Genomic DNA, 15629 nt, shown 5'->3' with positions numbered 1-15629 from the left:
TAGAGCTCTAGTTTCCTCCCAAAAGGCAAAGCTTAAACCCAAAGAACATGGAAGTACTTTCAGCCGCAACTTGGATTTCCTTCCAAGTTTGCAATTCACGTTTCGTAACATGCTGTTCAGAATGTTGCACTAATTATAACTAAAGCCAATATCAATACCACCGCCTCAAATCATTCTCCTCCGCTTGGGGCGCGCCTAGCGAGCAGGAGTGATGAGGGAGGCTGTATTGACAGGCTACGACATGACCGATAATGGGGTTAGAAGTTACATAAACATTGTGATATTGGAGAAAATAGTCATGAAGTGTAATTCATATATGTGACAATATGTTTCGCTGTCGTCTGAAGCAAAATCAAAATTTCTGATCTGTTTGTCTACCCACTATTTATGCAGTGCTTGCAGCTTGCACTGTCTGAACTTATATTAGCCTGGATATCACCTTGGGCGATAATGACACAAAGGAATTGGGGAATCTATAAATATGACGTCACAGTATCGGTAAAACTAGATACGGGCGAATATTATACAGGTATGATGTGAGGTGATTAGCACGGCATAGTTCAGTTGACAATTGTCAACCAAAGCATCTTATTCACTCAAACATGGGTCACAGACACTGTTGCACGAATAAGGTAAACAAATCCTTGAAAATCTCCGGAGGCGAAGATCTCCGGACCTCAATCATCATCATCATCATCATCATATCTTTACTTACCCTCCTAACCCTCGGATTTTTAGAGTAGCTTAATGCAGCTAATATCTCCGAGCATTTTCCCACCCAACCATGAGAATATACACTCAAAGACCAGGCCACAACACCGGGAACAACGTCCCCTAGCTTTGCGAACAGTGAGTGGGTTCTTTAATGTCCCACAGAGTTATTTACAAACAAGGGTTGTGAGACGGGGCCTACGGTTTATCGTCTTTATCCGAGAAGACTAGAAAGTCTAACCACTTGCAGATGTCAGTTCAAAGGCAGCACTTTCTCCTCGGTTATTTAAAGACCCTGAGTGTTGGTCCGGTGGGGGTTTAAACCCCCGACCTCCCGCACGGTAGTCCGCCACTCTACCAACTGAGCTAACCGGCGGTCAGCGGGAAAGGGGGCGAGGGAAGTTGATTTTGCGAACATCATTAAACGGTCACAACGGCCTCAAAATTCGAAGCATAGAGGAACTTCTTTGGCCATCTCATTTGATCCACTATTTTCTTGCGTTTGAATGGACTCCAAAAGAGCGAGAAGGAGGGAAGTTGTTTTTGCGAACATCCCGCTGCAAATTGGGTGGCTTATCGCTTATGTCCGTCCATTTTGTTTATTCTGTTGTTGTTGTTGTTTTGTTTTTTTATTCTGTTGTTGTCTATTTGCGGTCAAAAACCATATTTGAATCGGTGTAATCGTCAAAATAATTGTTCAATTTTGTTAGCAATAACCCTACTAGTGCACAGAAACTACTCTTACATGTAATTATTATGTTTTGCTGCGGATGGCTTGGATGGAAATGGATTGCAACTTGAAGTTCTTCCTGTGTATTGTAGAGAAGTCGCTAAAACTTGATTATCGTTTCTTCTTTCTCGGAGAAATCCCCAAATATTTTCTTCCTGGTGTTCTAATAGCAATTTCATGTTACATAAAAGGTTCTTTGTCAACTATTTGAGAAGTTTTGACCAAAAGACTGCAAAATCTCCGTGATAGTGCCCCTTTAAGCCGAAAAATCAAAAATATGCAAGATCCGAAGAAGACTAAATTCCCCGGTCTAATCGAGTTTATTTATTCCAATATGGAATGAAGGTGAATGAACAATGCGTGTTGACATTGCCAGCAACCATTGCCAACTTCTGCTTTTCGGATAATAACTCAACCGACTTGTAACCATGACCCTTTGTTGGTCACGTTCATATGTTTGGATCAACAAAAAGACCAATTTCGATTTATAAAAATTCGTACTCGGCTGCGAGGCTTAGAGGAATAAAACAACAAATAAATTTTTATGTTCAGGTTCAGAGACGAATAATTAATTTCTGTTGTTTTACTCCCCTAAGCCTCGCAGTCAAGCTAGAATTTTAATATATCGAAATTGGTCTGTTCGAATTCACGTTTATCAGGAATTATGATGAAACGTGACCTCATCACGCACTGTGTGCGTTTAAGGACAGTGCCTACTATTGTCACTACCATACTTGATGAGCTTGGCTGGCGCAGTCTCAAGCAGCGAAGAGCGGAACAAAGATTAATTATGTTATACAAAATTGTAAATAACCTAGTTGAAGTTGATCTTTCTAAAGAACTTATACCACTTACGAGACACTTTAGAAATAGTCACGCCAAATCCTTTAGCTTTTTACCTAGCTTTTTACCCAGAACTATAAAGCAGTGGAACAATTTGCCCGCCACATTAGCCGCAGCCCCAAGTCTTAATATTTTTAAGAGTGGGGTCCGTGAGCTGAAACACTAAGAACCTTCACGAACCTGACCGAACCGAGCATATAAGCCTTGTAGAGAGGGAATGCTTGTAATGGTAAATGTAAATGTAAATGTTACTGTGCATACGTTCTGCGCATCTCGTGATACTAGGGTTTCCTATGGGTGATGGCTACTAATACAGGGATATTTTTGCGTGGTTTAAAACTATTCGGGGAAAGCAGAACTTAGCAAGTGCTTTTAAAATCCATAAATAAATTTGGGGCTAATTTATACGCCGCGATCGGCGTATTAATTCGCCAGGTGTGTCGCTGGCTTAAGACGGAAGAAAATAACTTAAAAACATCAGCCACCATTTCAGGGTCGCACTCATTTCATTGCTTTGTGCAGGGATATCGATTACCGTAGCACAAGTGTCCTCAAAGGCTGTGTATAAACTAATATTAGGGACTTTAAGAAACCACGACGGCAACGGCAATGAAAACGTGGCTTCAAAATACATGTTCGCGTTACTTGAACTACTCGATTATTCCAATTCTTTCAACGTTTACAATGTGGCCGAGAAAAGGTGGGGAGGAACGGCCTTAAAGTTGAGACAGAGAATGAAAAAGATACCGTCGTGTTCTCACGTTCTCCACGAAACCAAGAATTAGGTCATTTCACGTTGTTGTTTGGCCTAGTACCGCAAAAAAATGTACCAAAATGTAAAACGCACGTGCAAAGCGATTGTTTTTGCTCATTAAACCTATTGTTTTGCGGCGTTGTCGTTAATGTCGCCGTCGCTGTCGTCGTTGGTTAAGCTCCCTAATAAAACTAGTAAGTATGCAGACAGTTAAAAATCTCTACAATCCTATACCCAAGTTATTTTAGCTAGGACAGTTATGAAGGAAAAAGACCAAAAGGGACAGCAATGATGGCAGGCAAATGGTGTCGGGTGACTGTTCGAAGTTTAAAATACTTCTCCTGTGGCACACATTTATTTACTGTATCTCGCAACTTTTTAGATATTCCGACTTTACACTTGCATAGCCAAGTAGCCAAGAAGAATATCGGAAAAGTCTCACACCGTTTTGTTGATTGAGCGTCTGCGATTCTTAAGGTGCAATTGTTAGGCTTCAGCGCCTACGTTCGATAACGGCTTTAAACACATTTGGATGATACTCGGCAGTTTTGGGTTCTGACAGCAACATGTACCGACGCTTCTGAAGCCGAAAAAATCCCAACATTAACATTTTACCAAATTATAGAAACATTATCCTTCCTTTTGACGTCTAACCTGTTACTGTTTATTTAAAAACCACGCGCCTACGAATTTTTTTCCGAAGGTCGCTCGTAACCTTAAAGGTGATGTATTTTGCGACTTCACAAACCATCGTAACAAGACCCGAATGAGGTGTAAACCTTCTAACTACTGGTGGACCAACGATGACTTTGTTACTTGTGACGTTTTAGAAAATACATGCGACATGGTGTTTGCATTTTTGACTGTACAATTTATGAAAAATAATGAAAGCAAGTACAGACACCTCAAGAGTAACAATCAGCAGTTACGTTTCCAATGCATTTATTATCTTACGCCTTAACAAGCTTACAGAGTTCCTTAATCACATATATCTAAACAGGTTGTGAGACCTGTGTTTTCTAATTTTTCCAGTTCATAATTAACAGATTTTAATTACTCGGTTTTCATTACATTATCGATCCAATCATACAAGTTGCGGACGTTGGCGTAAACACCGTATTTCCCTGGCCTCGCACACCCTTCGCCCCACGATACCACACCCTCAAGGAAGTACCAGTCGAAGTATTTGCACACCAACGGCCCTCCCGAATCCCCTGAGCAGGAGTCTTCACCGCCTTGGGCATAACCAGCGCAGATCATGGATTGGTCGATATGATTCGGATAGGCCTGTTCACAAGTAGCTCGCGAAACGATTGGAACATCAACTTGCCTAAGTTCATTCGATTTAGGACTGGTATGTCCCCATCCTTAAAAAAATAAACAAAAAAAAAAAAAAACAAAACAATAAAGATACCAAAATGTAGCATTCGAAAAGGAATTATTTAATTTCATTTCATTAATTTATTTATTTAAGAAATTCCAATTTCAATGGCATTGGAAATGAATCATAGAACCTTGTGTACGTTTAAACAAATTCTTGTGCTTGTGCTCGCGGTTTGCATTGTTTGAATGCATTCTTGTGTCTGTGCTTGTATCGATATTTGTGTTTGTTCTTGTATTTCTTACTGTTTGTATGGACTTGTGTTTGTCCTTGTATTTCTTACCGTTTGTATGGACTCTTGTGTTTGTGCTTGTATTTCTAAGTATTTGTGTGGACTCTTGTGTTTGTGCTTGTATTTCTAAGTGTTTGTATGGACTCTTGTGTTTGTGCTTGTATTTCTAAGTATTTGTGTGGACTATTGTGTTTGTGCTTGTATTTCTAAGTGTTTGTATGGACTCTTGTGTTTGTGCTTGTATTTCTAAGTGTTTGTATGGACTCTTGTGTTTGTGCTTGTATTTCTAAGTGTTTGTATGGACTCTTGTGTTTGTGCTTGTATTTCTAAGTGTTTGTATGGACTCTTGTGTTTGTGCTTGTATTTCTCAGTGTTTGTATGGACTCTTGTGTTTGTGCTTGTATTTTTTAAGTGTTTGTATGGACTCTTGTGTCTGTGCTTGTATTTCTAAGTGTTTGTATGGACTCTTGTGTCTGTGCTTGTATTTCTAAGTGTTTGTATGGACTCTTGTGTTTGTGCTTGTATTTGTAAGTATTTGTATGAACTCTTGTGTTTGTCCTTGTATTCCTAAGTGTTTGTATGGACTCCTGTGTTTGTGCTTGTATTTTTTAAGTGTTTGTATGGACTCTTGTGTTTGCAAATGGTGACAACACGATGACCTAGATTGACTCGCGACTAACGCATTTTTGAGAACAGCATGGTAAATAAAAACAAAATAAAATATAAACGTCCGTAACTAATTTACACCCTTGATTTCGGGAGGCAGGTGCTTGTTGTCCACCAGATTATTATTATTATTATTATTATTATTATTATTATTATTATTATTATTATTATTATTATTATTATTATTATTATTATTATTATTATTATTATTTTAGGAGGGGGGGGGGGGGGTAATGAACGATCGTTAGCAAATCGCGTTCTTTTTTACGTTGGAGTTTCAGCCGCCTCCAGCATCCTCCATTTCCCGTTTGATTTGGGAGTTGAAATTGTTCAGAATTTCTTTCCGACCCTCTGCGTTCTTCGTCAATGTTTTACTCTGAGTCTTTCCCTTGATTTTCAATCGCGTTTTAAAAATATATTTTAAACATCGTTTAACCGTTGTCTATCGATGCACCTCCTAAACCGCAAATGAGCCGTAAATAAGAAATAACTTAAATTTTGTTGAAATAATCTGCCCTTCGTGTTTGGATGAACTCTTGTGCTTGTGCTTGCATTTCTTTGTGTTTGTATGGACTCTTGTGTGTGTGCTTGTATTTCTTTGTATTTGTATAAACTCTTGTGTTTGTGCCGGTATTTCTAAGTGTTTGTATGGACTCTTGTGCTTGTGCTTGTGCTTGTGCTTGTATTTCTTTGCGTTTGTATGGACTCTTGTGTATTTGGGCATCTATTTGCAGGGGCGCTTTTTTGCCTTTATCACTCATACACATTTTTATCACTCATACCTGTCACCCAACACATCTTGCCAGTCTCCACTTCTCCGTACGATCCAGGCAAACAAGCCAGCTGAACTTGGTCATTGATTGTAGCAGGTGTTGGCAATTTTAACATGGCGATGTCGTGCGTATAGGAGTTCGGGTCGTAGCTTGGATGTGGAATATATTTTGCCGGGTAAAATGACTGCTCACCAGGAAGTTCTTGGTTGAAATAATGGGCGCCAAGTCTGAAAAAGGAAAGTGTGTCATGTTTAAGATTCTTCTGAACATACTGGGTCAGTTAGTATAAGACAGTGTTTATAGGGACACTTTCACGGCTATTTTGCTGTATTTTGCTGAAAACGTCTCAAATATTTGAGAAGAAACGTTTTAAATTGAAATTGCTGTTACAATTCCGGGAAGAAAATATTAACGGATTTCAACGAGGATCTGAGAACAAACCATGATCAGGTATTTAGTGACTTCTCTACAATACACAAGATGAACTTGAAAAAATTGGCCAATTTTTTGAAGTTGCCATTTCCATCGTAGCCATGAGCAGCCAAGCATAATTACTGTGCTCTAGTAGGGTTATTATTGACAAAACTGAACCATTATTTTGACGATTCCGTCATTGAAATACGTTTTTGGGCTGTTCAGAGTGACCCACAAAAAAGGTGACACTGCCCCTTTAACAAGACCACGTTCCAAGTCATTTTCAATTTTGCCAGCAGTCATATCTAAACATTATCTACTGCCGACGGTAACAAGAAGGCTTGCATCCTTACCTCGAAAGGTAAAGCCTTAACCCAAATAACAAGCAATTACAATGTTAAAACCACAGCCTCAAATCGCTCTCCGCCGCTTTGGGCGACCATAGCAAGCAGGAGCGATGGGACGCGTTTGCATTCGCAGGCTACGACATGACATCTGCCTGAGAAACAACGATACTTCTGATAAAATACCTCTTCTTCCTAGACCGTTGCATGCTACACACATGACCACTTGGAATCATATACATTGCGTGCGATGTTCGAGGAAATTATTCTGAAGTGAGGTTCGTATATGGGACAATTTTCTATACCTATTTTTTTATGTCCTATCCACACTCTCTGAACTTATATATTAGCGTGGACATTACTTTGGACGATAATGGCACAGTAGAATTGGGGAACCTTTCAACATGAGGTGACAGTATCAAAAAAAAAAAAAAAAACAGGTACGGGATCTTTTCTAACAAAAAAGGTTTCGCCTGGTTTTTGCGATCACACAGTGTCTCCAAGCCTGCTAAGGCGTTGTGCAATACTGTGCAATGTGTCTAGGCATTGTATAGTACTATGGAGGTAGTATAGTACTAATAGTCATTTAAATTTTATTCTAGTGTTCTATAACATTTCTAATTGTAAGTAATCGTTTAGTTGCTTTATGCCTTAAGCTTTTATTTTATAGAGTGTGTGCACGACGGCCATGTTGGAGGACCAAAACAATACAATGATCTTCCTTTGGGAAATATATTTTATTTTTATGCAAATATCTTCTATTGTTTTAGTCCTCCAACATGGCCGCCGTGCACACACTCTATAGAGGGCCACTGGGTTATCAGTTTCCTTACTGTCATGTTCTACCCCTTTAAAATAAAGTCCATTGTATTGTATTGTATTGTATTGTACTGTACATGATTTTTTTTTGTGTGTTACCTTATTTTCCTTTCATTGTTATTCACGATATTCTCGATGCAGTGGGCTGCAGTGACCACCCAATTGGGGTCTATCAAAGTCCCTCCACACCACTGGCGATAGTCATTCCCAAATCTCTTCAAGATCATCGCTTGCCACGGCCATGCTCCTTGGGGTGCCTCGGTTCCACCGACAATTCTTTTCGAAGGGCTATTGCCACAAAAAAGTTTTTGACCATTGCCATCGCCACGGCCATCGCCTATTGACCACAGAAAATAAGAAACATAAAGAGGGAAAAGTAGGGTCGTTGGCTGCGATATGAATTTTGGCCGGGATCATTTTGGCCAAACGATTGCAAGATCATCCAACATTGTTGAATCCAACTTTTTTGGACGATGTTGCAAAATATTGAACGAGGTGGCCAAACGAATGTAACGTGTTTGATGCAACACTTGGACGTAAGGGTCTGGGACCAAAATCTTCCCAGGATCTTTAGAAAACAAACCCGCGGCATATTGGTTTGACTAAAAGTGAAATGGCGCAAGACCGATCGACCTCAGTGTCGAACCGTCTTCTCGCTTTTCAAGGTCTTACAGTTTCACTTACTCCTTTGCCCTTTCTCTTTCTATTTGAAGGGTGATCGCTTGTGTTTAAGCTTTCGTCGTTGAGCGATTCAAAAGTTTGTTCGTTCGCCATACTGTGTTCGTTTGTCGCAGGTGTTTTCTTTTTTACAGAATTGTAATTTACAGAATCATAGAGAAACCATGACGCTTATACAGTATGCGCTTCTTCAAGATTAATAGAACGACTGTGTTCTCACTTGCTTGATTGGCGTTTGTACTTCAGCTTGAACTTATGCTATGTGACCTTATATCCTGGTGAAAACCGGGCTTAACCTCCCTACTGCGAATTAATGTGGAAAAACAATTGCTCTGCACGTGCGTTTTACATTTTGGGACATTTCTTTGGATTCCGTCGTGGCTTCTTAAGTTACCTATTAATCAACACAACGGTGTCAGGCTTTTTCGATATTTTGATTCGCTCAAAGTTGGTATATTTAACCCAAAATGAAGAGCAAGATTTTCGCACGTAAAGTTTGGTAAGGTTATATCACCTCACAATCTCGTGAACCAATTATTCAACAGCACTTCATGTAATCAACTACAATAGAACAGAACTCGCGGTAAATTCAGTCACCTTCTCAAAGTCGCTTAAGTGTTCACGGGCAAAATACACTTGAAACATCCAATAAACAAATCAAATTCAACATAGGAAAATTTTTAAACCCAGTCTCGCTAACAAATTTACGTTTGATTGCGCTGATTTCCCCTCAATTTTTTAAGCGGATTAACCCGGATTGCTGCGAAAATGTCCCTCGGGTTGGTAGGTTATTTTGGAGATTATGACACCATTGCGATTTCTTCTTTTACATTTTATTTTTCATTTTCCTGAAAAGAACGGTATTAAGGTAATTTTTGAAGCATTGCCTCCTCGAAGTTCTAGATTTAACAATAAACTTTATTTTGGCCGATTAAAATTATTTGGTAATTTTTGTCCCTCGATCGTAGGATGTATCCTTAAAAGATATTTAAACACCACTACACGTGACCATATAAAATGAAAATGCACACCCAGTAATCTACATTTGCATTGAAAAGCTTTCGTAGATACGAATTTAATTATATTTGGGAATATTTAGCTGTTTCCAGTTAGCAGTTAATAACCGGATAGAAATGAGAACAGGAAAATAAGAGGATGGTGAGCCACGTGATCGCCACGTGCTGCAAATCGGTCAACAACCAGTTTATAGCATATAGCAAGTGACCAATAAAGAGCCACGTATCTTGCAAACGAAACAGCCCAAATTGTGTCATGATTTAACGCCAAGCAGTTGACAGTTTTTATTTCGTTTTATGGATGCTGCAGTAGACAGAATATAACGCTTTACAATAGTCTTCCTCAAAATTATTTTCCACATTTTAATCAGAACCATTCCCCTTGCAGTCGGGGGAATTTTTACCGCTGCGTTTTTTTCCAGTGATGTCATGAAAGATATCGTCAAGGCCATTGAAGAAACAAACGTGGTTTTGACCTTATAGTCTCCCGCTCACAACGCTAATTCTTCGACGCTGAATGTGGCTCAGAAATGTAACGGAACTATAAGATGAAGTGAATTTTGGAAATGACCTGCGATTCACTAAAAGTGAAAACATGTGTTGGGAAAGAAGCCTTTGTTTGGTCTGTAACAGGATTTTTGTGATCTCCCGATTCGTTCAGTAAGGAGACCGGACGTGATTATGACTTGTTCAACCATGGGTTCATTGCAATTGTTCAGATCGCTCAGTTTAAGCCTCTTGTGCCATAATCTTCGGGAAAACCGACTGTTATTACTTTCTTCAACAAGAACTTAATCGGTCATCACCAATTACCACCTAAGCAGCCAAATATAATTCTAGCCTTTTTTTCAATTAAAGTTAAGTAAGCTGTGTAAAAGTGATTTGCTTGATTCGTTTCTCATATAAAATTTGACGAAAATCAATAATTAAGTAAGAAGTACCAGAATTACGTGTCTTTTTTTCTTTATTTATCTAATATTTAATAAAATAAGCGATCTGAGTGCTTTAAAATCAATGGGAAAAAAATATGTGCTCGTCTGAAGCAGCCCGGGTTACAAAACATACAAAAAACTGATACAGAAAACAGTACAAGAGGCTTAACTCACCTTCTGGTTGGGACAATTCCAAACCTACAAAAAAATGTAGAAAAGTGTCATATTAATCAATATCAAGTACTTCATTGGACATGTCATAGCGTTTAGTTTTGACTAAAAACCAGAAGCACTGTATCACTGTTTCTGAAATTTATCCTCTCTTATTATTTTATCTCAAAGGTCACCATTTGGTGCGATCAAACTTGCACTTCGACGAAAAATTTCTGAATAAACTTTGTTTAGTTGATTAATTCCTGATGTCAAATTTGACAAAAACCGTTCATTATAGACGGTTGCCAGAATTATCTCTATTTATATCATTATTAATAGAGGATTTCATAGAACAAGCGATCTGATTGCTTCAAAATTAATGGGAAAATCGATATAAGACCATATAATCATCACAAGCAATGAAATCAGGTGGTATGATGTTATGCTCAGACCATACGGCAAACTGGCCATGGGAAAAAATAAAAGGAACTTAACTTACTTTCTGTGGGGAATGGTGGTGGTTGTGGCAATTTCTCGATTTTTACTGCACGTGGTTCTTGTGACAATTTTCCGCCTATTGCAAATGCACACAGTGCAAGAACCATCGCCAACTTGAGAGCCATCTTTTATTCCGTGAACCTGGTATGGACGAGAAACACGGGGGTTACCATAATTGTTAAAATTAACTTTTTTGAGAGGTCGATTTCAAAATTAATCCCATCTTGGGCTACATTTTAATGGTTTAAAAGTAAATGAGGAAAGAAAAATGTGCTATTGTAAATTTGTAGTGTCTCAAGGGTAATGAATCCCTTGTACCAACCACCCAGGTTTTATTCCTGAAGCCATTTATGAACTTTTGGTCTTTTTTGGGGGCTGGATGGCAAGCAACCAATGTTGATTCAGTATGCGCTGCTCATACAAAGTGTCATTCATGTCATTTTAGTATTGTCGCCTCAAATTTTCCTGCTTTCCTTAAATCACAAATCCGTTTCATTCATGAATTGACTTACACAGAAGCCTCTGATATTTCCTTTAGCTTGTAAAATAAAGTTGAATTGTTTCTAGCGTTCCCTCAGTCGTAGAAACGTTACAGATACTTCAATTGCCTCACTAAAATGGTAAAAAAAAATATTGGAACGACTTCTCATTTTTGTCATGAAGAAAAGAGTAAGAAATGACACGGGAATCAATTTCCTTTCTTTAACACACAACTGTAATTAATGAGTCGTGTATGATATTTACTGACTGAGGCCTTGAGTACCTTGAGTACCGGTGAAGAACCACGGGAGGACAAACGAAGTGAATTGATTTTGCTATAGTCTATCTAGATGACATAGGGGAGCCGTTCACAAACCCGAGGGGGAGGAGGACGAATGAATAATCGGCGGAAAAGAGAACTTCAAATATAATATGGAACAGTAATTAAAACAAAAAACCCACGTTATTTCACTGCAAGTACATAGAAAATAATGAACTAAAACAATATTTTGTCTTTAACTTTACAGAAATGTTTAGTGAGAAACGTTTCTCTTGTGCAAATTAAATCCATCCGTTCAACGTTGAAGATCCTTGGGACATGTTAGTAAGACTTCAATGAAAAGTACTCCCATTTTCTCAATCTCTGCCGGAAACTCCTCAGATTCTAACCATATGTCTTGGTTAAAATTTTGTTTTGAACTAAGTGTCTGAGTTAAGCTTTTAAAAATTAAATTTGTTTGTTGTATAGGTGCAGTATAGGAGTTTTACTTGATTTTGTCAGTTGGAATGAAAACGATGTTTATGGAAACACCTAGAGGATTTATATGATCTATATGAAATCTTCAACTTGAGAAAAGATAAATCATCGTCATTTTGATCGAAAGTTAGTCTTACCTTTGGTAATGGTTACAACTGGTTTTCCAAGAGAACAGCAAACGGACAATCTTGGCTTTTGCAATTCCAACACGTTTCCTCTGCAGTCTCTGCAAGAAGATGATTCAAACCAAATATCGTCTCTATTTTATATTCTTTGGTATCCATGGGACCTCTTCGTAGATGAGAAAAATTTTAATTGCTGTAATTAAAAAGAAGAAGTTCTGCTCTAAACATTCAGACATTGTTTTTACTTTGAGAAAGTTTTCCTAGATACACCATCATGTTTCTTAACTAACTGATCAGTTGGGGGAAGTTTAGTTCTGCCAGAATCCGACGAGTGCCCACTCTCCCGCAAACCATAGTCAAAAACAGGCTCACCTAAGTCAACCATGCTCTTCTAAGATCGTGATAATAGTTCCCATTGATAACAGATATTCTATTTTTATTGGAGAAAAAGAAAGTTCTGCTCGGAAAACACACGCTTATCAGTCTTGTTACCGTAATTGAGCAATTTCATTGTGGAAGGTTGTTGTAGTAGAACAAATTTAGGGCGAAGTTTTAGACAGTAGCAGCACCAAATTCTGCAAGGCTTGATCAAAATAAAACATGTTTTTGTGCTTTTAAATTTCCATTTCTAGCGCGCATTTCCCTGTCAAACAAATTCAAAGGCAGGCATAAGTCTCAGTCCATGTTCTTCTTAGATCGCGATAATCATTTCCCTTGATAACAGATATTCTATTTTTATTAGAGAAGAAGAAAGTTCTGCTCGGAAAATACATGCTTAACAGTCTTGTTACCGTAATTAAGCATATTTCATTTTTGAAGGTTGTTGTGTAAGACAAATTTAGGGCAAAGTTTTAAACACTAGTTGCAACACTATATTCTGCAAGGCTTGATCAAAATATAACACGTTCTCGTGCTTTTAAATTTTATCTCTCCATTTCCAGCGCGCACTTTCCTACCAAACATATTCAAAGGCAGGCATAAGTCTACCATGTTCTTCTTAGCTCGTGATAATCGTTTCCCTTGATAACAGATATTCTATTTTTATTAGAGTAAAAGAAAGTTCTGCTCAGAAAACACACGCTTATCAGTCTTGTTATCGTAATTGAGCATATTTTATTGTAGAAGGTTGTTGTAGTAGGACAAATTTAGGGCAAAGTTTTAAACAGTAGCAGCACCAAATTCTGCAAGGCTTTAATAAATGATCAAAATAAAACATGTTTTCGTGCTTTCAAATTGATCTCTCCATTTCCAGGGCGCACTTTCCTGCCAAACATACTCAAAGGCAAGCATAAGTCTACTATGCTCTTCTAAGATCGTGATAATCGTTCCCATTGATAACAGATATTCTATTTTTATTAGAGAAAAAGAAAGTTCTGCTCGGAAAACACACGCTTATCAGTCTTGTTCCCGTAATTGAGCATATTTCATTGTGGAAGGTTGTTGTAGTAGAACAAATTTAGGGCGAAGTTTTAGACAGTAGCAGCACCAAATTCTGCAAGGCTTGATCAAAATAAAACATGTTCTCGTGCTTTTAAAATGATCTCTCCATTTCCAGCGCGCATTTTCCTGCCAAACATAGACAAAATTAAAGCAGGCATAAGTCTACCATGTTCTTGTAAGATCGAGGTCATCATTTTCCAGTGATAACAGATATTTAATTTTCATTAGAGTAAAAGAAAGTTCCGCTCGGAAAAGACACGGATATTCTTGTTACGGTAAGCAATCATATCTCATTGTGGAAGGTTGTTGTAGTAGGACAAATTTAGGGCAAAGTTTTAGACAGTTACAGCACCAAATTCTGCAAGGCTTGATCAAAGTAAAGCTTTTTCTCGTGTTTTTTCTCAATGAAGTATTGTACATTTAACAATAAATGCACGTCTGTGGATTTGATTTGAACTAAAACCCATTTAGCTCTCGACAAATGGTTAGGTGGCGTTTCTTAATAAACTAAACTTTCCTTTCTTCTGAAGAATTAACTACTGAAAACTTTCGATTATGAATGCATTCGTGAATGGTTATCAATGTGTTCATTGTACATTCATTAGCGAGTCAATACTTTAAAGGGACTATGTCACCCCAGACGCATGCGCTCGTTGATGAGAAGCACTTTGTAATCGTTGGCCCAACTTTTTCAAATACCGTCGGAGAGTTTAGGAGGCTGTTTTCATCTGTTTGAATCGCGTTCATCTTCAGAAAATTAGCTGAATGTTTTATTACACGGAATGCCCGCAGGGCATGACGTGTCTAGGTTTCGGTCGGGTATCTTTTTCTTCATCGGTGTCATAAATGTGCACATTAATTTATGCATTAAACTCTGTCCTCCCCTAGTAAGGATATATTGTTCTGATTGTCTTAAACAGAAGCGGCCCAATCAAAATCTATTTTTCAGGCACATATCACGAGAGAGGGGACCCACTCATCACTTCTGTGTGACGTCAAATCATCATTTGATTTATTCATTAAAACTAGATTAAATTCTTCCCTCTCCCAGAAGGGATCTATTGTTTTGATTGTCTTGAACAAAAGCGGCCCAATCAAACTCCATTATCTGCGCGTATATCACGAGGGAGGGGACCCACTCATCTCTACTTGTGTGACGTCAAAGCAAATCATCATTTGGAAAAGTTGTTTTCGTTCAATGGCGGCCACATGTCTGAATTTAAGACTCCGGATCTGCCGTTTTCAGAGAAAAAACCAACCTTTTTCAAGCAGTAAATCGAAATAATAACTTCTAGGTAGTACTCGACAGTTGAAACGGCGGAAATTGGGAGAGTTCACAGCAAAGAAAATCCGCTTTAAAAAACAGATCGAATGATCAACGCGAAGGATTAGAGCTAGAGGAGGCCAGACCAGTTCAGCGGGGTCATGACGTTATTGCATAGTTATTTCTGGTATGATTTCTAGTAACACAACGATAAGTATCACGCAATATATCTGAATAAAACCATTCAGACAATTATTTCAATGGCCAAGGGAGGATATTTTTTAAATATCTGCGAAACATACAATGGGGAATAATTGGGGCTACATTAAGCATTCCGTGTAATGCCATTAGAGGGGCATCTTGTTTACAAACATTCTTTAGTAATTACGGAAGCTGTTTGTTGCCATATTTTTGAAAGCTTTTGCAATAGCGGAAAAGCAAAAAAAATCCCGCGACGATTTCTATGCAAATTAGTCTCAACCGGACCCTACTGCGCATGTGCCCCAGCTGACATAGTACATTTTAAGGCAGAGTCGTTCTTGATAATGTGACTATGTACTCGACTTTGAGTGAAACTTATGGTGGAACGTCAACTTGAATTCCTATCCATACATCATCA

General features: G+C 38.3%; 3 protein-coding genes and 1 long non-coding RNA gene across 5 annotated transcripts in view; 1 reads left to right on the top strand and 3 right to left on the bottom strand.

The window, feature by feature from the left end:
• LOC146452358 (uncharacterized) overlaps nucleotides 1–15629 on the bottom strand; it is a 169214-nt gene that overhangs the window by 87052 nt on the left and 66533 nt on the right. The window lies entirely within an intron of this gene.
• The window catches only part of LOC146452361 (uncharacterized), a 54310-nt gene that overhangs the window by 2329 nt on the left and 36352 nt on the right, over nucleotides 1–15629 (top strand). The window lies entirely within an intron of this gene.
• Nucleotides 1–15629, bottom strand: part of LOC146452362 (uncharacterized) — an 80780-nt gene that overhangs the window by 34913 nt on the left and 30238 nt on the right. The gene's annotated exons all lie outside the window — the stretch shown is intronic.
• Nucleotides 3964–12509, bottom strand: LOC146452363 (trypsin-2-like). Its single transcript, XM_085097998.1, has 6 exons — nucleotides 12319–12509; nucleotides 10946–11085; nucleotides 10468–10491; nucleotides 7767–8004; nucleotides 6100–6317; nucleotides 3964–4405 (listed from the first exon to the last, which is right to left on the bottom strand). The coding sequence occupies exons 2-6, from the start codon at nucleotides 11067–11069 to the stop codon at nucleotides 4092–4094; spliced, it is 918 nt and encodes a 305-aa protein (XP_084954124.1). The 5' UTR covers nucleotides 11070–11085; nucleotides 12319–12509; the 3' UTR covers nucleotides 3964–4091.

Source organism: Pavona decussata, unplaced genomic scaffold (genome assembly GCF_977016875.1).
Source record: "Pavona decussata unplaced genomic scaffold, jaPavDecu1.1 SCAFFOLD_371, whole genome shotgun sequence".
Classification (NCBI taxonomy): Eukaryota; Metazoa; Cnidaria; class Anthozoa; order Scleractinia; family Agariciidae; genus Pavona; species Pavona decussata.
This window is presented reverse-complemented; position numbering and strand designations above follow the sequence as displayed.

Coding starts and splice junctions, on each gene's coding strand:
- LOC146452363 (XM_085097998.1), bottom strand. CDS start 11,069: ATGGCTCTCAAGTTGGCGATGGTTCTTGCACTGTGTGCATTTGCAATA. Junction 10,492..10,945: donor ACCACCATTCCCCACAGAAA/GTAAGTTAAGTT, acceptor ATTTTTTTGTAG/GTTTGGAATTGTCCCAACCA. Junction 4,406..6,099: donor CAAGATGTGTTGGGTGACAG/GTATGAGTGATA, acceptor TATTTTTTTAAG/GATGGGGACATACCAGTCCT.